General features: G+C 37.5%; 1 protein-coding gene across 1 annotated transcript; it reads left to right on the top strand.

Moving 5' to 3' along the window:
* LOC123308340 (farnesyl pyrophosphate synthase 1-like) lies at positions 1-23,250 on the top strand. Its single transcript, XM_044890953.1, has 4 exons — positions 1-159; positions 7,811-8,123; positions 15,189-15,602; positions 22,844-23,250. Exons 1-4 carry the CDS (start codon positions 77-79, stop codon positions 23,189-23,191), a joined length of 1,158 nt encoding a protein of 385 aa, XP_044746888.1. The 5' UTR covers positions 1-76; the 3' UTR covers positions 23,192-23,250.
* The last annotated feature ends 233 nt before the right edge of the window (positions 23,251-23,483 follow it).

Below are 23,483 nucleotides of genomic sequence, written 5' to 3' on the forward strand. Positions count from 1 at the left end.
ATTTGATGGATATTTGAAGGTATTTTGCATTAATCCTCATTACGTTTGCTTTTGCTGATCCTTTTTGAAAACAATCATGTTGAAAGGTTTAAGAGCGTCCTCTCACTGTGTAAAGAGTTTGATACATTCCAAAAAGAATGTTTATTCAGGAGCTGCAGCGTAAGTGAATATTTCACCCATTTGCTTAGCGAAATTATGATCATGAAATTATTAACGAAATCATAATGACCGAAATACTTTTTCTCTTTTCAAGTGAAAGTTTCATCACAATAGGTATGTCCTTAAGTCATTCCTGAGACACCTGAGCATTGAAATCTCGTAGTTTTCGTCTATTGGGCGCATTCAAAATAGTCGAAATTCACTTCAGATTAAAATTCCATGTAGGAACCTCAGGGTGATTCATATCAAATTTTGAAAGGAAAATTTGAAAGAACAAAATGTTTATTTTATCTCGAATAACGGACTCTTAACGTACGATCCAATTCTGATTCCAGCACGAGTTTCTCTACAAATATTTGACAATTTATCTCAATCCATATTTTTAATTGACATTACTTCTTTTAAATAGCCTTTATAAAAATGTTTGCTTGAAAGCTCACTTTTTTCGATTATACAGGATGGCCTATTAGTGGTTCAAGTAAAACTAATCACAATTTTGAGCTTGAAATTTGCATGTAGAGGTTTTCGATAATTAATGAATAAAATAATTTCAACTTCGATTTTACGTCAAAAAAGTTTCTTTCATAAACCCCACATCTATAGTAAATCCAAGAATGATCGACATCCCAGTAGGCACTGGCAGTAGAAAGTTTTTGTAATTGCTTCATTTCTACATATTGAATACAGGGTGTCTGGTGGCAAATTTATGTTTTGAAATGCGAATCTTTCAAAAAGTAATAAACGGTACGGAGGGAGAGCGGTGTCGTTGGAATCAGTGATCGTGCGAATTTCTCAGTCCGAAGATATTCGACCAAAATTCTGACACATTGAGCAAACTATTTGATGAAGACAACGTGTCACCTGTCATCGAAGAAGATAGCGACAAAGACTGATGAAAAGTGATTTTGCACTGATTTCAAAATATATATCTTCAATCCTTATTATTCATATATAAAAAATGTTTTTCTTTATTGTATGAGATTAATTCCGTGAGTTTAGTTGATATTAAAAAATTACTCCTGAATCTATCCAGAAAATTTTTTGTTCTCATGAGTATGGCGTGAGATTTTGTAAGTAATGGTAATCAGGAATCATGGAAATTCCGCAAGTTATGTCGCTTCAAGAATTATTGACATCTCATTGTGCTGAGCCCAGATTGCTGAGACTCATTTCTAGATGGGCTTGTAGATTGAGTTATCAAGAATAAATAAAAATATATAACCTAAAAAAGCATCTGATGTGGAAATATTTAAGTGTATAGGAAACCATGATTCTTTCATAATATAAATATAGACTCTCAGAATTCTAAAACCAAACCAAAAATTGTTTTGAAATATCCTATAACTAATAAGGATCCATTTCTTGTAATAGCAGAATCTAAAGATGATATGAATTCAGGAAAACTGCATCCCATGAAAAAAATGATTCAATTTGGGCTTGAATGGTATTGAAAATATTACAAAAAAGGACATTGAGTACTTGAGTTCAGGACCTGCAGCAAATGAATTTCTCTGATGCGAATATGTATTTGAAAAACGAGGAAATAGAATGTTTTGTTCCTTATAAATTAGTAACCAGTAGAGGGGTAATTAATTATATAGATTTTGATGTTACCGAAAAGGATATTGAGAAGTCTTGTTCAAAAATTAATATAATCACAGCCAAAAGATTGAATAGAAGAACAACAGCTGAAAATGGTTCTCCACTACATATTCCATCAAAAACCTTCGTAGTTGTGTTCGAGGGCAATATATTACCAGATAGAATAAGTATTTGGAATTGTTTAGGTAGAGTCCCTCTTTATATAATGTTGCAATTCATTCATTACTGTATCCCGTTACCGGGAATCAATCTACAAAAAGACCAGAAAGGGAACCAAAAAAAAGGCGCGAACAGACTTATAATTTTTCAGGGCTAATTGCGATTGTGTGTCCTCCTGTGACTGCAGAGACCCAGCCGTGTCCTACAGGTCTTACCACACTCCGGGCATGGATAGTCACCAACCAGATCTGGCCGCCGCTGTATCCTTGTCGAGTCTCCACTATAACTGTGTACCAAAGAACTCCACTGTGACCTATCTAACGCTAGTTGTTCCTAGTTATGATTGGCGTAAACTAATTTTAGGGATTGGTGCAGTATATCCTTAAACCGCTTATACTAGCCTCCTGGTTTCCGGACTCCCTGAGTGAATTCGCCATATAGAGCTATTTTGGGGAGTCTTGTGTCTTGCATCCTCAGAATGTGGCCGCTCCATCTGAGTCGGGCTCTCGTTACCAGAGTCTCAACTGTTGTACAACTCGCGCGCTGCAAGACTTCTGCATTCGAAACTTTGTGGAACCATCTGATGTGCATTATCTGTCTTAGATGACATTGTTGCGTTTGTTCAAGCCGTTTCATATGTCGCCTGTAGGGCGTCCAGCTTTCGCTTCCGTAAAGAAGCGTTGGGAGGACTTCTGCCTTGTAAAGAGCTGTCTTGATCTTCAGATTGAGGTCGTGATTTTGAAACACTCTGCCCTTCAGCTTCCAGAATGCCCGTGATGCCGAATTGATACGGCTGTGTATTTCCGTGTCTAGGTTAGCCCTAGTATTTATGAATATGGATGGGCAAGGGTGAAAAAAATATCGATATTTTTCAATAGTATCGATATTTGTCGGTATGTGCTGGGGTGAGTTCACGCCATTTGAAGAATGGCGTGCTCTTGGGGTGATTGTTTCGTCCCACTGCTAGGGTCGGACTCATCAGGTAGGTTAAGGAACCCTAGCAGCTACCTACGACAATCGCCGAAGCAGCGTAGTTTGTGCCTGCTATAAACGCCGGTTACGTCGAGGGTATAGAGTGTTGCGTCGCCGGTGGCGCCATCGTTTGGCGTAAGCTGCACCGCAATAGACGTATAATCTACCCTGTGATCGCAACCGTCGTGCGCAGTGATGCCATCGTTTGGCTACCCTTGGTACCATCATGGTGAGATGAAGTATTCCTCTACCATGGGTACAACTACGCCGACACAACACTCCCCCACCAGCGGCGCTGACTGGGGAAGCGATGCGATACGGTAGGCAGGGTACCGCCGTTTACGAAGATGGGAAAGGGCGTCTATAGTAGCGTCAGAAATACCAGTGATGGGAGCGTGCATTGTGAGCGAGCTATTGTCTCAACCGGTCTGGCCTTCTGGGATACGTCGTTAAGACGGCCCTCCCTCATCACGTCGGGGTCACCACTTTGGCGGTATGTGCTGGGGTGAGTTCACGCCATTTGAAGAATGGCGTGCTCTTGGGGTGATTGTTTCGTCCCACTGCTAGGGTCGGACTCGAGGTAGGTTAATGAACCCTAGCAGCTACCTACGACAATCGCCGAAGCAGCGTAGTTTGTGCCTGCTATAAACGCCGGTTACGTCGAGGGTATAGAGTGTTGCGTCGCCGGTGGCGCCATCGTTTGGCGTATGCTGCACCGCAATAGACGTATAATCTACCCTGTGATCGCAACCGTCGTGCGCAGTGATGCCATCGTTTGGCTACCCTTGGTACCATCATGGTGAGATGAAGTATTCCTCTACCATGGGTACAACTACGCCGCCACAGATATATATATATATATATATATATATATATATATATATATATATATATATATATATATATATATATATATATATATATATATATATATATATATATATATATATATATATATCGAAAAAAAAATATCGATATTTCGATATATCGGTAGTTTCACCAAACGTGAGTTTTATCAAAGTATTCTGAATGAACTGTATGAAAAACGTACGTGGTTGTACACAGTGGCGGCTCGTGGGCCTAAGAGGCAGGGGTTCACAAAATTGAAAAAAGCCATTGATTTTATTGAATGAGAAAGGTTCATGAATTTACATAATTGTTCACCATTCTGTACAGTGTTTTAAAATGGAAGCCATTCTTCTTTCCTTCTCTGCAGCGAACTTATCGATAACCACATCGTTAAAATTTAATAAATTTTCAATAAATTTTTTTTCTATAGATAGCATCGCTAGTGTCTTTCTCCATTCATCGAACTTCTTAAAAAGGTCTCAATTCTGTTCAATGCTGAAAAACTTCTTTCTCTGCTTCAGCTGTCGTCATCGGAATTGTCACAAGTATTTGGAGAAGGGAAAAAATATGGCAGAAAATATCAGTTTTAGGTTATTTTAAATGATAAGTTTCAACAAATTGAGAGCACCGCTAAGATTTCTGAAAACAGGTCTTCTGTAAATTAGCTCTAATTCGGTTTTCAACCTAATTTTATCAAAAAATTGATATGCGTCCACTGTTACATCTAAATGCTGCATTGGAAAACGGTTTTCATACTGCTCAAATTGGTCTGCGCAAAAAAGTAATGGCGTTCATGTTTTGGTCTACCATTATTTTTAACTTGGAGTATTTCTTCATAACTCAATGAATTAAAATTTTATTTTGAATATTCCACAGTAAATTTTGTTGCATTCATAATGCAGACAATGAACGTATAATTCCTTCTTCATCTAATGAATTACGTCGCGTGTCGTTTACGGATAAATAGTCCGAACATGATCTCTGTAGATTTCCCCGATTGTGCACAGCGAAGTTGTGCTCCTGTTTCAGTTAAATCGGCGTACATCCCCCTCCGCCCGCTCGTAAAAATTGTCTAGCAATTCGTCGTAAACCCCTCCTACTCGTTCGCACGTGCGACCGACGTATGTAGACGGCAAGGGTAGAATTTTAAGTGTTCATCGCTGGGTCATGTTCGTATTATTCATAAATAAATACTAGGAACAAAATAATATTGTAACAAGAACGGTAATTTATTGGTTAGTTAAGAGAGGAAATCTGATTTTACGTTACTTCGTTTGGGGGTTCACGTGCTCATGTGCTCTCATGGCAGAGCCGCCACTGGTTGTACAACCATATGCAATTCAACTACATTCAACTAACTACCAACTTGTAATTGACTAAAATCGAAATCGCTGACTTAGCTGTATTCCCGAGTAAGCAGTAAGCATGAAAAGGTCCAATTTTAGATCGTGCATGGGTACACACTCATATTTTTTCGTTTAGAACTAATGTGACAATTGTGATCAAGCTAAAAAATGATCTAAGCAGAGACTTAAATTGACCACATCTAATATATAAAATTCTCGTGTCACAGTTTTCGTTGCCATACTCCTCCGAAACGGCTTGACCGATTTTGATGAGATTTTTTGTGCTTATCCGGTATCTATGAGAATCGGCCAACATCTATTTTTCATCCCCCTAAATGTTAGGGGTAGTCCACCCCTAAATTTTTATTTTATTTTTTAGACAAAATTTTTAATTTCTATTTTTTTATGATACAACATGGAAATGATTTATATGGCAAAACAACGTTTGCCGGGTCAGCTAGTTGATCTATAGATTTATAGTGAATTTCAATTAAACAACTCGCCGCCATTATACACACAATACACATCAGATCAACGTCCTTCACACAAAAATATCGAATTTGATACTCCGAAAAAATAGCGATAGTCGATAGTATCGAAATTTAAAATATCGACGGTATTTATCGATAATTTTCTGAAAAAATATCGATATTTCGATATTTTTCGCCCATCCCTATTTATGAAGCTGCCCAAGTATTTGAACTGCTCGACATATTCTAGAGTTTCATTCTCCAGGCTGATATCTGTTTGAAGGCTTTCTGGCGGACTTACCAGGATTTTGGTTCTGTCGATATTCTCTTACAGGCATACTCATGTCATCATATCAACAGCTATGGCGAAAATATTGAACAGAAAAGGCGCTTGCACGCAGCCTTGTTTCATTCCAGAATTGGTTAAGAAATGGTCGGTAGAGCTATTATGCTGTATTCTAGCGGTGTTGTTGGTATGAAGGCTTTCACACACTGCTAAAAAATTTCAGAGTATTCCAAGGCGTCCCATGGTTTTCTATAGCGCTCTCCGATTCACCGAGTCGAAGGCCTTACTTAAATCGATGTAGGCTGTGGCACTGTAAAAATAAGGCTTATTAGGCTCATTCGGTCGTACTGAAAATTTGTCTGAATGGCCTAAGTGTCCGTGGGTATACTAAAAGGAAGAATAAAGAGAAGAAGTGATGTTTTTAAGATTGTTTGATTTGACTTTTTAGTTTTTAATACTTATTTGAGAATATTCTTCACATTCGACAATCGACAACTTAACCTAATCTTATTCTTAACGTTACGCTAACTCTTATCTGACTGTACACAGCGCCGATCACATCGGCTACCCTTGCCTACTCGATCTTTCCGGTAACTGAACTTCACTATCACATCTCCCCTTTTAATAACTTTCATAATCATTATATTTTTTTGATTTTACAATATTTCTACGTGATCTGTTATAAAAATTATCTGGTTCATTTTGATCTATTGAACCTGATGGGGGTGAAACACTATTGGGGGTATAGTTACTTAGCTTTAGCAAATGTTCTCTATTTCTTTGAAAAATCACACCTTCTGGTATTTTAATTTTAAAACTACGTCCAGGAATTATTTCTTGAGTGATTATGGCAGGTATCCAATTTGACTTGGGCTTATGTTTGAATAAAATGTTTTCCCAATCTCATCTTCGGGTACTTTACTTTCATATCATGATAGTGTTTCACTCTCTCTTGCCTTTTTGCTATTCTTTGTGTTACTTTAGTATATAGTACAACTGATGGTCTCCAGCTCAATGTGGAACTGGGTGTAAGACAACGGAGATTTCTTTACATTAAAAGTTTTGCTGGTGAGGCAGTACCATTAGGTACGGCTTGTTGTGTTTCTGAAATTTAGTGAATACAAATACACATCATAGCCTGAATCCTAAAATTTCATGAAAATATTCTAAACAGTGCCTATTGCTCTTTCAGCAAGAAACCTTTTTCACTAATAGATAATATCTTAACCTTCACACTAGTGCCAATATATAATAATATAGGTTAAATAGTAAATATGAAGTAGTCATGGAAATTCTCATAATTTTCTCATTTCCCGAGCATTTTCTGAAATATCCGGAATGAAAGTGACTACCAGAATCTCTCATAACCTGACGCAATATAGTAGCATAAAGTTCATTATCATGTTATCAATGAAAATGAACTGCCACCTTGACCGAACTAGTTTTTGAATTTTTTTATTGGAAGAACAATTAGAGACGCGACTTATATATTCTGAATCAGAAAGAAATATGGGACTGGAATATGTAAAAATAACATAAGGTTTTTATTCAAAAAAATGAAAGTTAACACTATATCACTGAAGTGGCGGACTGAAAAAATCTTTGACTACGCCTCTGTATTCTACATGAAGAAGTGTATGTAGAATATAAAATTTGTTTTCGATATCACTGATACTTTACGAAATAGAGGCAGCAGTACGAAGAGCCGAAGAATGAGTTTTCACTTGTAACTTGAAAACAAAAGAAGATGGAGGGATGCGGTTTTGGCCAGTTACAATATTTTGAAAATCGAGATCGGAAACGTGCCATCCAGTTTTCCCTAGCTCTTACGGTTACAGAGCTGTCATTTAATCCCATCGAATTTTGCCTAGCCTATACAAGCCTATCCGAATTTGATATTCTGACTAAATGAAATTGGTTCAAGGTTCCACCTTCCTTTCTTAACTCCTCTCCATATCACATTACAGATGTCTTTCGACCATGCCCATTAAAGAAATCCGAAATCCCCATGAAATGAAGTTTTTACCACAGAAGGATGTACAAGATTACATGTCGTTTCTTCCCAAATTCATCGAAGATGTGACTTCTAAAGAAATCCTGTTGGGATACCCGCCAGTGAACCAGAGGATGAAAAGACTTCTGGAATATATGTGTCCGACAGGAAAACATCTTCGACAACATGTACTTATTTATACTTACAAGACCATCGAGCAACACCATGGTACATATTCGCAAGAAAATATGAAGGAAGTCCACAAATTGTGTTGGTGTTTGGAATTGGTAAGATGAAGCTACTATTATTATACTTATTATTGAAAAAGTTTTTTATATGAATTCAGTTTTTTTGAATCACGAATATAATAAACATGTAGACCTAAAGTGCAAGCAGAAAAAATTTTAAATGTTAAAAAAAACAAACACAGAATATGAAAAAACAGTCGCGCATAAAAAAAAGTTGAATTTCACACACCGTGTTATTCAGACATCTTGGATAGATAGATAATAATAAGAATAATGTGTGCTGGAAAACTGTGCTGGAAAACGAACATCACAAGCTCTACTGGGATCGCACTGTTCTCACTGACCGGAAAATAACCCACAATAGACCAGACCTCATATTGCTCAATAAGGATGAGGACACAGCACTGTTCATCGACGTGGCAATTCCAAATAATAACAATCTTCTAGATAGACACACTGAAAAAATTTCAAAATACAGAGATCTCGAGGAACAAACCAGAAGACAGTGGAAGCTGAAAGATATAAAGACCATCCCTATTGTCATTTCATCTACAGGCCTGATACCGAAGAAACTACTAGAGAACTTGAGAAAACTTCAGTTGGACGAAAATATTTATAAAGTCACGCAGTAGGCGGTACTGCTCGGAACGGCGAGAAATGTACGCAAGTACATGGGGAATGCAGAGGAACACCGTCTGCTCCGACAGGAAGTGCGGGTGGAGCAGGAATCCAACCTACAGCAGGGAGCCGAGAAGCGACCCGAACCCGACCACCACCACGAGCCCGAAAACCTGGAAAGGGCTCCAACAGAGCTTAATCCTTTTGATATCTGAGATATCTGGGATAAGTGAATTTTCCTTTGGAGAGGAGTGTGAAAGCCGCAAGGCTAAAGTCATAATAATAATCCTTTACATGGACGATTTGAAACTCTTCGCATCTACCAAAAAACAAATGCAACTGATGCTGAAAATGGTGGAAGGATTCTCGGAAGACATCAAAATGAAGTTTGGACTAGAAAAATGTCGACTGCTAAACATAACGAGAGGGAAAATAGAAGATGGTACGTTCAAACTCAAGGAAGGTGCAGAAATTGAAGCATTGAAGGCAGGAGACACATACAAGTATCTAGGCCTAAAACAGGCAAGAAAAATCAATCAGACCCAGATGAAGAAAGAAATAACGGAGGAGTTCACCCGGAGATTGAGGAGGACAATGAGAACTGGTCTTAACAGCAAGAATCTGATAAAAGCGATTAACACCTACGCTTGCTCGGCGCTGAGCTATTCATTTGGTATTATCTCTTGGACAACTACCGATTTAGCAGCTTTACAGAGAAAAATAAGGACGATGCTGACTAAACACAATAAACATCACCCCAAAAGCTCAATAGAACGGACCGAGCTGCCACGTCATCTTGGGGGTAGAGGAATTGTTGATTTGTCCAACAGTATGTCCCAGGAAATTGAAGGACTTCGAAAATATTTCTTGAGCAAGGCAGCTTCGTCAGAACTCCATGGAGTAGTTTGTGTTGCTGATACTTCCACACCGTTAAAGCTACACCAGGATCACTTGCAAACCGTCGAACACTCTGCAGAAAGTAAAATGCAGAAACTGATTGGCAAACCTTTGCATGGGAGGCACCAGAATGAGGTCAACCATGATTACGTCAACATATCTGCGTCGAACTATTGGTTGACTTCCGGAAGGTTGTTTCCTGAGACAGAGGGCTTCATGCTCGCCATCCAGGATCAGGTGATTCCAACAAGAAATTACATGAAGTACATCGCCAAGGATGCCTCAGTGGCTGACGATAGCTGTCGTTATGGCTGTGCGACACATGAAACTATCCATCACATCACCGGGGGATGTCAGAAGTTCGCGGGCACGGAGTACAAAAATAGACACGATGCCGTTGCCAAGATTCTTCACCAAGAATTGGCACTAAAATACCAACTCCTAAGTTTGAAAAAGGTTCCTTATTACAATTACCATCCAGATGCTGTGCTGGAAAACGAACATCACAAGCTCTACTGGGATCGCACTGTTCTCACAGGCCGGAAAATAACCCACAATAGACCAGACCTCATATTGCTCAATAAGGATGAGGACACAGCACTATTCATCGACGTGGCAATTCCAAATAATAACAATCTTCTAGATAGAACACTGAAAAAATTTCAAAATAAAGAGATCTCGAGGAACAAACCAGAAGACAGTGGAAGCTAAAAGATATCAAGACCATCCTTATTGTAATTTCATCTACAGGCCTGATACCGAAGAAACTACTGGAGAACTTGAGGAAACTTCAGTTGGACGAAAATATCTATAGAGTCATGCAGAAGGCGGTAGTGCTCGGAACGGCGAGAACTGTACGCAAGTACATGGGGAATGCAGAGGAACACTGTCTGCGCCGACAGGAAGTACGGGTGGAGCAGGAATCCAACCTACAGCAGGGAGGCGAGGAGCGACCCGGACCCAACCACCACCACGAGCCCGAAAACCTGGAAAGGGCTCCAACAGAGCTTAATCCTTTTGATATCTGAGATATCTGGGATAAGTGAATTTTCCTCTGGAGAGGAGTGTGAAAGCCGCAAGGCTAAAGTCATAATAATAATATTCATTCGGTATAATCTCTTGGACGACCACCGATTTAGCAGCCTTACAGAGAAAAATAAGGACGATGCTGACTGAACACAATAAACATCACCCCAAAAGCTCAATAGAACGGACAGAGCTGCCACGACATCTTGGGGGTAGAGGAATTGTTGATTTGTCCAACCGTATGTCTCAGGCAATTGAAAGACTTCCAAAATATTTCCTGAGTAAGGCTGCTTCGTCAGAACTCCATCGAGTAGTTTGTGTTGCTGATAGTTCTACACCGTTAAAGGATCACTTGGAAAACGTCGAAAACTCTGCAGAAAGTAAAATACAAAAAGTGATTGGCAAACCTTTGCATGGAAGGCACCACAACGAGGTCAACCATGATTACGTCGACATATCTGCGTCGAACTACTGGTTGACTTCCGGAAGGTTGTTTCCTGAGACAGAGGGCTTCATTCTTGCCATCCAGGATCAGGTGATTCCAACAAGAAATTACATGAAATATATCGCCAAGGATGCCTCAGTGGCGGACGATAGCTGTCGTTATGGGTGTGCGACACATGAAACTATCCAGCACATCACCGGGGGATGTCAGAAGTTCGCGGGCACGCAGTACAAAAATAGACATGATGCTGTTGCCAAGATTCTTCACCAAGAATTGGCACTAAAACACCAACTTCTAAGTTCGAAAAAGGTTCCTTATTATAATTACCATCCGGATGCTGTGTTGGAAAATGAACATCACAAGCTCTACTGGGATCGCACGGTTCTGACAGACCGGAAAATAACTCACAATAGACCAGACCTCATATTGCTCAATAAGGATGAGGACAGAGCACTATTCATCGATGTGGCCATACCAAATAATAACAATCCTCTAGATAGGCACACTGAAAAAATTTCAAAATACAGAGATCTCGAGGAACAAACCAGAAGACAGTGGAAGCTGAAAGATATCAAGACCATCCCTATTGTAATTTCATCTACAGGCCTGATACCGAAAAAACTACTGGAGAACTTGAGGAAACTTCAGCTGGACGAAAATATCTATAGAGTCATGCAGAAGGTGGTACTACTGGGAACGGCGAGAACTGTACGCAAGTACATGGGAAATTCAGAGGAACACCGTCTTCTCCGACAGGAGGTGCGGGTGGAGCAGGAATCCAACCTACAGCAGGGAGCCGAGGAGCGACCCGAACCCGACCACCACCACGAGCCCGAAAACCTGGAAAGGGCTCCAACAGAGCTTAATCCTTTTGATATCTGAGATATCTGGGATAAGTGAATTTTCCTCTGGAGAGGAGTGTGAAAGCCGCAAGCTAAAGTCATAATAATAAGAGAGTTTATTTGTTAAACTTATAAACTCTAGAACAAACTGTAGAGTTATCCTAGATTAGATAGATAGAAAATATAGAAATATTTCATATACCCACGGAATGGGAATGAATAAATATCCTCAAACATTATACAAATAGTTCGAATGAATACATTAATAAAAATATTCGAAAAAACCGGTATCATCCATTTTTAATGCATTGAAATCTTCAATAGAATACAACAGAATAAAAAGCTCTTATCAACTATTTCTTTAGCTGTTAAGGTGGTAGGCCTTTGGCACGACCAGAAAGTTTATTATACTTATAAGTTTCATTAACGTTTTATTTGCAATCAATCAAATTCACTAGTTTTCTTGTTAATTTTTAGCATCTCTGCAAATTCTGCCAGGTCCACGTTCCGAGTCCCTCAGTGTTAAACAATATTTCATTCGATCATGCGCATATTAATCTGAATATATAATGAAAAATTTAAGGTTTTCTTAGCTGCTCAACTCTATAAGAACGTTAATTCAAATTTTGGCTAACTGGGGAAAGTGTGCGTGGATGGGTGTGCGCATAGTTTCATTATATGGGCATTTGTTCAGTGAGGAATAAATTATGACATTGTTGATTTTCTAGTTTAAGACTCGATCAATATTATCCTATTTGTTCAGAAAAATATGAAGAGCCACCAACGGGGAAATGTATCAAGTGTTGTGTTCACCAGGAATGGTAGCACGAACAATAATGCAGTGCTTGCAAAAATTCGCTTCTGTATTCGCAATAAACAGCATTTCTCTAATTTTTGATGACATTATTTTGTAATTTGTTTTGATTGTGTGGTTCACTAAGCACTGCGTTCACTTACCCCGTGAGGGTGCGCACACTTACTTGCAATACGGAGTATGTGAACGCATTCCGGCTTTCACTATTAATTTTTTTTTGCGGAAAGAAAACGTTTTTGTTTGATTGCTTTTTGATGTTTTTTTTATGGATTAGAAAATTCTTATGAATATGTTTTAATTTTCCTAGTTTCAACGTTTGAAACAGGGTATGGCTTGAAAGGCAAAAGTGCGCACAGTTGCCCCGAATGACTCTATACATAAATGTGTAGAACAAAATTGGCATCATTTCGAAAATCTTATCTGAAATGTTTGTCCCATTCATTCAAATTCTGTATTTTGCGTTTTTTTCAAATGAATGAATTCAGAAAAGAGGTCTATCACTTGTGGATTATTGAGAAAATTTATCTTCTATGACCATAAATTTTATTGATATGAAACAGATTTCATTAATTTTACTCTACGTACGACATAAATTCAGAAAATCCTGAATAACTCAGGAATTATTTATATTTAGAGCATTGACGTATCAGAACACTGTCATTATTTTTCTTCGCAAAATCCAACGCAATCATAAAAAATTAGGATTCTAATTTGAAAAACGAAAGTTATGGGCAAATCTTTATCCCCATTTTTGACACAGCATTTGGAACACTCTGTGGCAAGTCTTTCGTAATTCAGAAGATGTAGAATATTTCCACATTTTTCGACTTCAAAAATGTGAAAACGGTTTGTGCTTAAGATATTTAGAATAGGAATATCGAACATAGGCATATCTTTTTTTTTTCAGTTTTTTCCCAATATTATGAAAACCATTTGGACGAATGCAACGATTTGAACAGAAATATATTTAAAATTGAATACTCTATCATATCAGAAACGAAAAAATAGAAAAAATTTTTTTTTGCAAAATTTATTTTCATTGCCTCTTTAACTGAAAGTGCTGACGCTTCAAGAATATTTCAGCTCAGTAGATAATGTCGAACAATATAATAATCCAAATTTTCAGATTTCAAACAGATCCAGTTCTTCAGAAACGTCTAATAGGCTCTCACAATTCATGTCTTCTCAATTCACCCGCTAGGCACCACGAAAATCAATGCGACAAACAAATAAAATAATTATTTGGGTAGCTGCTGAATACTTCTATGTTCGATTACCCAAGACAATAACGCATTTAGACAATTAACCAATAAAAGGGTTCATAAACGGCTAATTTCGTGTACGTAAAATAGTGGTATTATTGAGAGGTCGGCGGAAAGGATATTTTTATATACCTTTTTTTCCAAGAACGCTCAGTGCATAGTTTGAAATCAAAATAGATACAATTCCATCCTCCACCTGATGTAGAAACCTTGGGATCTTTTTCGATTGTCAACTGAGATTCAGGGAGCATGTCTCATTTCTACTGAGGAGTTCTTTCATGGCACTTGTATCTCTGCGAAACCTTAGTGTTGTCTACTGCTGAGTTACGGATTGGCAGTTTATTATCCATGTCTGGATTCTGTCGAGAAATATAGGTTGCAGAATTCGTGCTCTCGCTACGTTTTTGGATTGAGAAAGTATCTCGAACATTTACGTGCAAGCGAAGCGACATCTCAATCACTGTATGTCTTTTTGTAATAGAATTGAAGGAAGAGGTGATCAATTAGTAGTGAAAAACCCGGTACATTCGCTTATACTGAATGTTAAAAACTGTATGTTCATAAGAAATAATGTCTCTGCATGATCTTTTTTGTAAATTAAATGAGTTGATGACTTCATTCTTCTGAAACAAAAGAATTATTTTACAGGTGAAGGTTTAGCAGTCAAAAGGAAGACATTTATCTACAATATATGCAACAGCGCAACGTTTCGGGAATTCTATTCTCTTACTCAGGCTAAAAAATATATACATAGATTATTTATATATAGCATCTACTACACAAAATTTGAACCGAACAACACAATACATTACATAATACAATACATAATACATTGTATTATAGTTAACAACAATCAAAAAAATCATGAAATCTACAACTGAAATAAAAATTACACCACCTCACCTTGTGAATGAAGCAAAAGGATGATGTTTTTCATTTTAATAATTCGAAATCGTGGTGGGAAATAAAGTAAAACTTCATTCATTTCGGGGTCTCAAACAAATACGCTAACGTAGCGATCTGCAGGTTCAACCTTTCGAATATAAAGCAGGAAATCACGAGATGGAGAGTGGTATGCCATGAAAAACTATAATTGTATTTTTTTAATCAAATTCGAATACGCAATATTCAATGAACCTATGTCAGACAGCGCATTGATTGAATCCGGTTGTCTTTTATACACGTTTGTCCAATTCACAGCTCAATACTGGATACACCATTATGGATGATATTATAGACGATCACGATATGAGGCGAAAACAGGCTACTTGGTATAAAATTGCTGGAAGCGCGACAGCCAATGATATGATGTTGGTGTTCACTAGCTTGAATGGAATCGTCAGGAAGTATTTCAACCAGCACCCTAGATTCAACGAAATATTTGACCTTTTCCTAACTCCAATAACACCAGTTGGTCTGGCACTGGAATTAGAAACCACAAATTTCGAAGACTTCACGGTGGAAAGGTGTGATGAAATTGCAGAGATTAAGACAGCATATTACGTCGGTAATCATCCTTTTCTGCTAGCAACACTGTTCGCTAATAAGGAATTGCAGATGTATGACTTGGCGAAAAAAGTGTTCTATTACTTGGGGAATATCTATTCAGCTCAGGTGAGTAGAAGTTGCAAAAATCCGAGCTTGTATTTTTCTTAATAATTAACAATTTCAAGACCTATACATATCGATACAGAACTATTGCGACATAATTTTGGGAGAGGTTATCAGCTTATGTCTCAATATACAGGCTGTCCCGTAAAGACCACTTCAAACAAAAACGGAAAGTTAATCAGAATGTGCTCTACCTGATGTGAAAAAATCGTTCATATGAAAGTCTCACAGTTTTCGAGATATTTAATGTTTTATGAAAATGTTGAATTTTTTCACTCAAAATGCTTTCTCTCTTGCGAAAGCTACAATTAAATACTTTTCGAATCAGTTTTTTTTCTGTAAATATTGTTGAATGATTACTTCAATTCATTCAATGAAAAATACCACAAAATATTATACAGGGATTCTGAAAAAATAAAATAAAATTCATGTTCTGAAGGAAAAGTTTTTTTGTACCGAATTCTATCTGACGTGGTATAAAAAAAAGACACTAGACCTTTTCTGCATATTACGTTGAAACGTTGCCCATTTTGTGAGGATTCCGAAAAGGTAAAATACAAGTGATAACCTTCTTCACGAAAAAAGATATTTGAATGTTTATCGAAAATGGAGCATTTCTGTGAAAAACTGATTTTTTTACCTTTTCCATAAATACTTTCATTTTGGACTTCCTGATGAAGATAATCAATCAACAAAACATGTTATTAAGATTCCAATTCACTGACTGAGTTTTTTTATTTCTTCTTCTTTGCCTAAAGAACTGTCGAACATCGATATGATGTGATGCGATTCAATGATTCACACTTAAGGCACTTAAGGTATCTATGGAAACGTTCATTTTCATCTAGTGTAAGTAAATGCGTATCAGTTTACTGGGTAAAATGTCTACAGAAAATGTTTCGTATACTGCAAGAGAATACGCCGACATGCACCTTATTTATGGACAAGTACGTCTTAATGCTAGAGCAGCATCGAGGCTTTATTCAGAACGGTACCCCAATCGCCGACATCCCAATTACGAAGTTTTTTCCGGACCCATAATGCAATTGTCGAAGGAAGAGTTCCTGGGAGTCGTAAAAGTAGTGGCCGGCCTTCGATCGTGGAAAATGACACCATTTTGAAAAATTCGAAATTAATTGTTCAGTATCAACCAGAATGATAGAGCTCATGACAGGCATATCAAAATCAAGTGCCCATAGAATCCTGAAGAAACACAAATATCACCCCTACCATATTCAGCGAGTTCAACAACTACTACCAAGAGACTATCAAGCCCGAGTAGAATTTTGTCAACGAATGTTGCTGAAACATATAGAAAATCCCGATTTTTTCAATTATATCCTTTGGACTGATGAGTCTGTACTCAAAGCGAGAATCGAGAATCCGCACAATATAAGGAAAGATCCCAATATCGATTAAAGGTGAATTTATGGACTGAAATATACGATGGAAAAATATTCTGTCCGACAGAATTGCTGCAATCATTAACCCTTTCCAGCCCAATGATGCCATATGGCATCATTGGGTTAGTAGTGTATATTTCATTAAAACAAAAACCTATTCCGCAATGAGCTCTGTATGATTTGATTCTATGATTCATTGGTATATGACACTACCAAAATTTAAGTCAGTTACAGAAGTTTGATATCTATACTAAACCTAAGGATATCCTCTAATAGCCGTGTGCACCGACTTGTCCACTAATACCGAATTAAGTAATCTCAGATTTCATTGAAGGATTAATTCTAATATCTGTGCGCCGAGTATTTTTCATGTAGGATTAATGAAGTCCCAGGTATATGTGACCAAGTTGTATGGTTCAGGGATTTTCGGTGTTCTTGGGTCATAAAATCTCTAGAAATGAAATCTAATAGGCTTATATCATTGTTTTGTGCTATGACATATTAAAACAATGATCTGGTCTTTGTTAGTTTTGCATTGTCGGGAGAATTTCGATAAAATAATCTTGAAAAATGGCAACGGTATAAAATTCGAGAAGAAGGACAAGATCAACAAATTTCACAGTGAACGAAAAAATTTAATTGTGAATTTAGCTTTAAAATATAAGAACGTAATGGAAAATAAGGAAACAAAGGTTTCCTGCAATGTCGAAAAGAATAAAGCCTGGGAGCAAATAGCAGCAGAACTTAATGTGTCCTCATTCAACTGCATCCCAAAGACGAGCCTCAATCTATAAAAACATGGTATAAAAACTGGACAGCTGGTTGCAGATGAGCCTATAAACTCAACAAGAACAGGAGGAGGTCCTCCAAAACCCTCAAAAAGAGAGTCATTCGATGACTCGTTATTATCGGTTTTAAATAAGAAAACTGTGCAAGGTTTAAATAACATCTTTGATTCGGATGCTTCATCGTCGTTGGCAATAGTAAGTAATTTCATGAACGGAGTTTGAATTTTAGAGCATCAAGCATTTGGAAACATCCTTTTATTTTAGGAAAACCAAGTGTTGACGACGACTGATATCCATAATTTTGAGGAAATTCCTCAAACTCCCGAAGAAGTAATGGAAACTCCAAATATCTTATCAGGAGAACCTGAAAGTTTCACGAATATGAACCAAATGTGCAGTCGGAACAAATTTCTATGGTAAGGGTGTTTTATTTTAAGACCAATCGGAAACTATCGGCGTACATATACTAGTATAATACGAGGATATATTGAAAAATTCTTAGCCTAATACAAAAATTTATTGGCAAAATATTTTATTTCTCAACATATTCTCCTCTTAATTGGATACATTAATTACAGCAAACCTGCAACGTCTCTAGACATTTAAAAAAAATTTCTCCTTGCTCTGCAAACCAAACCTCCACAGCTTTTATTACCTCCTCGTTGGAGGAAAATTTACGACCTTTAACATTTTTCTTCAGTTGAATGGAGCGAAATCTGGTGAATAAGGTGGGTGTTCCAAATTCAAACCAAAAATCACGAATTTTTTGCAGGGCAACATGAGATTTGTGTGCAGGGGCGTCGTCCTGCAAAAACAAAACACCTTTGGATAGCTTCCCGCATCTTTTCTCTTCAATTTTTTCCCGTGAAGTAGTGAGTAATGTCGAATAGTTATCTCCGGTTATTGTTCTACCCTTATCCAAAAAATCAATCATGATTACTCCATGGCAATCCCAAAAAACTGAAGCAAAAACTTTTCCACCAGTTTTCTGGACACGAAACTTTTTAGGTCTTGGAGAACCAGTGTGTCGCCATTCCATCGATTGTTGCTTCGTTTCTGGATCAAAGAAATGTAACCGAGTCTCATCCATAGTAACAATTCGGTTTAAGAAGTCTACATCGTTTTCAAATCGAGCACAGATCGCCTTGCACGATTTTGGTCAATATTCAAACATTTGGGGATCCATTCTGCAGCAATTGTTCTCATGTCCAAATTGACGTGAACTATATGATGAACGCGTTCGTATGAAATATTCAGTGCTCCAGATATCCGTTTTAGCCCAATTCGACGGTCTGATAGAATCATGTCTTGAACTGCATCGATATTTTCGGAGACTGACACAGAAACTGGTCTCCAGATCGGTCATCATCTCCAATGGAAAATTTACCTCTTTTGAAGCTTGCAGTCCAATTTTTCACGGTTGCATACGAAGGACATTTATCACCAAGGGTGAATCTGCTCACCTCCTAACCAGTGACGGCTGGTCTGTGAGGGTTATAGGTCTACAGCCCCCCATACAAGAAATCAATCCTTTTATGTAATTTACCTTCCCATACAATGTTTAATGTAAATATACATTCCACGGTTATTTATATAATTTATTAATGTATAACTTTCATGCGACTCCTTCAGTTTTGTTTATTTCAATCATAATCTAGCAGTCCCTCCCTGCATGGGCGATGAATCCTATAGTCGCGAATTCTTGCATTCGGAGTATTCGGACAGTCATTCGGCTCCACCCGCAACTCTTCGTGTCGGTCAGATACGAAGTTTTAACGAAGATTCCTCTTTGGTTTTAACGAGTAAAAAAGTTACGATAAAAGTCGCCCCTACCCGCTTCAGTCTGCAGTGACTTTATACCACGGTATACTCGTATAAAGTCACTGTACTAGCCGCTATCGCATAGACAAACTAGCGTGTGTTCGTTTGTTTAAGTTTTGAAATCATGGCGGACAATAGTGTTCAAAATATTTTAAAAACTGATTTCGCGAGGCTTTCGCTGGCGGAAAAAAGCCGTATTAAACTGCTGGGTAGACCGACTCCCGTTTTAAATTTAACCCAGGCAGATAAAACTCCAAAAAACTTCTTACACAAGACGATTCTCAAGACAAGTGTATGAGAAAAACAAGTGGATATGTGGCTGTGATACTGTGAAGGCGTTGTTTTGCTTTCCTTGCTTATTATTCAACTCCGCTGGAAGTGATAACGTGTGGGCAGGATACAGAGATTTGAAGCACCTCAATGAAAAAATTAAGAAGCATGAGCCATCTGCCAAACATGTAAATTGTTCGACAGAATTAGCATTTCTGGGTACGACTAATATCGCTGCTCAATTAGATTCAGCTTACCGGCATAATATTATTAAGCACAACTAGCAAGTAGATAAGAACAGGTATGTTTAAAAAAAAAATATAAATTGCATCCAATTTTGCGGTAAACTGGAATTAGCCTTAAGGAGCCACGATAAAAAAGGCAGCTCCGAAAATCGTGGCTTTTTTGGAGAACTAATTGACTTCATGTCTGAACTCGTTTCTATATTGAAAGATCATTGAAATAATGGTACCTCGAAAACCATACAAAATAAAATATTAGACAATATGTTAAGTAAGTTTTAAAATTTCATATTTTTATTATTGTTCCAAAAGTAGCCCCCTAGTGAACTAGATCACGAGCCGCCACTGGTCTTAAACCTTTTAAATACAGCTACTTGATGATTAGGGTTCCCACTTCTCCCAGAATTCCGGGATTCTCCCGGAATTTAGCCCTATGAATTCGAATCTCCCGGCTCCAGGGTGGAATTTCAAATACACATGATTCTCCCGGAATATCAACTTTCTCGAAAAAATTTAACGTTATGCGCACGGACGAAATTGTTCAGAGCATCGAAAATCACACGACTGCGCATATAGTATTGGTCTCATACCATCGTGTATGCACGCGCCCTCATCCTTCCCCTCCCCTTCATTTGCAGTCATTTATTTCATATCAATTTCAATTCGCAGTTAGCTGCTATTCGTGAACAAGTGCGTGTTATGAAGTTATTTGAATACACTCGCAATGTCTAGTGAAACTGTCGATTCTGATTCTGCAAGTGAGTGCCACAAAAAAAGACAAAATATTCAACGTCGTATCAAGACAAGTGGTTAACTCAATTTGGTTGGCTTATAAAGATCTTCAACGGAGAATATGAATTATGTCGGAAAGCAATTAATGTTAAGTAGAGGTTGTTTCATTCATATTGTTTTTTTTTCTCCCGGATTCTCAGAGCTAAGGGGTGGCAACCCTATTGATGATGGCTCGACAATCCAATTTTTCGATTTTCACATTTTCGGTGGACATCTTCTTTCTTTTAATTTATTGCGTAACTCTGGTTTACTTTTTTGATCTCAAATTTCACACTGACACTTCTAATGACTTATTGTTCGTTGCTATGGTGACGCAATATTTGTTTCATGCATGGAACTGGTCTAGGCTAACTAGATATCAGTACATCCTCGTAATATTAATAATAGTTTATTGGAATTTTCAATAATTGAAAATTTTGCAGGAACGAATTACAGAAGAAGATTCGATGTACAACTTACACGAAACTTGTGGATAGGAAACTGGAAATTGCAGAAATGCACAAAAGATATTTCGAAAATGTAAACAGGGAGCATGAAAAAAATAATAACTGTTGAAGTTAAAGATGAAGGTTGAGGAAGCCAAGTTCCACCACGTTATGGTGATCTTAATTTTTTCGATATAAATTTATATGCTACATGTCATCCATTTTTGATTAACAAATGATATGTTCTGTTATTCATTACTGTTGAAAACATTTTCTTTTTGGTTATGTTAGATGTTACTGTTCGTTAGGTAAATATATAATTTCACTTTTGTTCGACGACTTCTCGATATTTGTTTATATATTGAGTTACTACATATACGTTCAAAGATAAAACATATAGTTCATACACATAAGACCTTTAATTAACCTTTATATAACTCATAAATTGGAGGAATAATTATTTCTAATTTGATTCTGAGCAGAAGAAGCATTATTTTCAGGACTGAACACGTGAAATATTCCCAAGCTCTATTAAATTGTCTAGTTTCTCTCTTCCCTCTTCTGGAGCAAGTGGCTCGGAGTTCATTCATTTGCCTTGCATTATGCAATACTGATCCATGGAAATATAAAACGAGCTGTTATCTGTGTTAAATTTCAATCCGAAAATAATCTGTCATTTTTACGGATAAATTTAATCTAGTAGTGAGAATATTTCATCCGGGATCAAAATGCGGTACATACTAAATATGAAATTTATCATAGATTGAAAATAATTTTAATAGTGTTGTGCACACGGCTGTTAAAGAATTAATTTTGTTCAATGAAACGGTGCATACGGCATAAGTCCTCATTCGTCTTATAATTTTCTCGTCCAAGACATTCCTTGCGCAGGCTTGCAATGGCGAGGCATTTTGTAACCAGGTGAAGAGAAGAGGTTCTTCCTCTTCAGCATGCACAGAATACTCCTCAGTTTCTAATGAGCCCATTGTCAACCCTAAGGCATCAATGCCCTCCCTGTAGAAAAGCCAGTGAGGGGGTGTAACTTATTTTTACTGAGATACAAATAGTCTTGGATAGTACAGTTTAAAAACCTCCAAGGAATTTTTGGAATGATCCATTCCTCAGGTTCTGGGCCAGTAAGAATCTGGAATCCATTGATTACAGAGTGACCATGAACCCAGAGACATGATTGTTCTTGCAAATTCATTATAAATCTGTACCGCATAACTCAAGTCGATGATGACAACTAAAATAACAACTCATATTGGAGTGGTTCTGATATTCCCGCCAGTACTAATTATTGGTTACTCTTTATAAACTCACCATATTATCTCATTACTTAATCATTTTTTTTTCCATCACCGAAAAACTATGTGGGTATGGTTCATGCTCTCATAATTAACACCTATAGTACCTACAATACTATACTATCGAAAATTTCGTCAGAAACCTTGAACTCGTTCAATACATCATTACTTCTATTGAATATCTTTAATTTTCTAGAACGATGTTCTCGATGTTTATGGGCAGCATATAACTGGAAAAAATAGTACTGATATCCAAGATAACAATTGTACCTACCTAATCGCCATGGCCCTGGAAAAGGCTTCTGGAACTCAGAAAAAAATACTGAAGGAAAATTATGGAAAAAAAGATCAGAAATGTGTAGATAAGGTTAAAGAAATATACGATGAACTCGACCTTATAGGGGAGTACTATAAATTGGAAGAAAAGTACTTGGAGAAAGCTTCTGAAGAGATCCGGAAAATACCAGACGAATTCACACGTTCTTTGATTGAGAAGCTGGCTTATGTTCAGAGTTTTGGACTCATCGGTGTAAATCCTCTTTGATTAACTCTTCTTAACACATTGTAAAACTTATGTAATTAATAAAAATTATACAATGGAAATTTTCGCCTCAATGGTGCGGTATCTATAATATACCAGAGTATAGGGTAAGCAGGTAAGTGTCCCAAACTGGGTTCCTAAAATCGAGTATCCGGATTATGAAGAGCATGAATGCGCTACCTGCATGTGGTTATCTGTAAAGTCAAGTTTGTACATTCCTCGTGATTGGCACTAGCATCAGATGTCGTTATTGTTGATCCAGACTGGGGATTCACGTAAATTTTATTTATCAGCT

This window comes from Coccinella septempunctata, chromosome 2 (assembly GCF_907165205.1).
Source record: "Coccinella septempunctata chromosome 2, icCocSept1.1, whole genome shotgun sequence".
NCBI lineage: Eukaryota > Metazoa > Arthropoda > Insecta > Coleoptera > Coccinellidae > Coccinella > Coccinella septempunctata.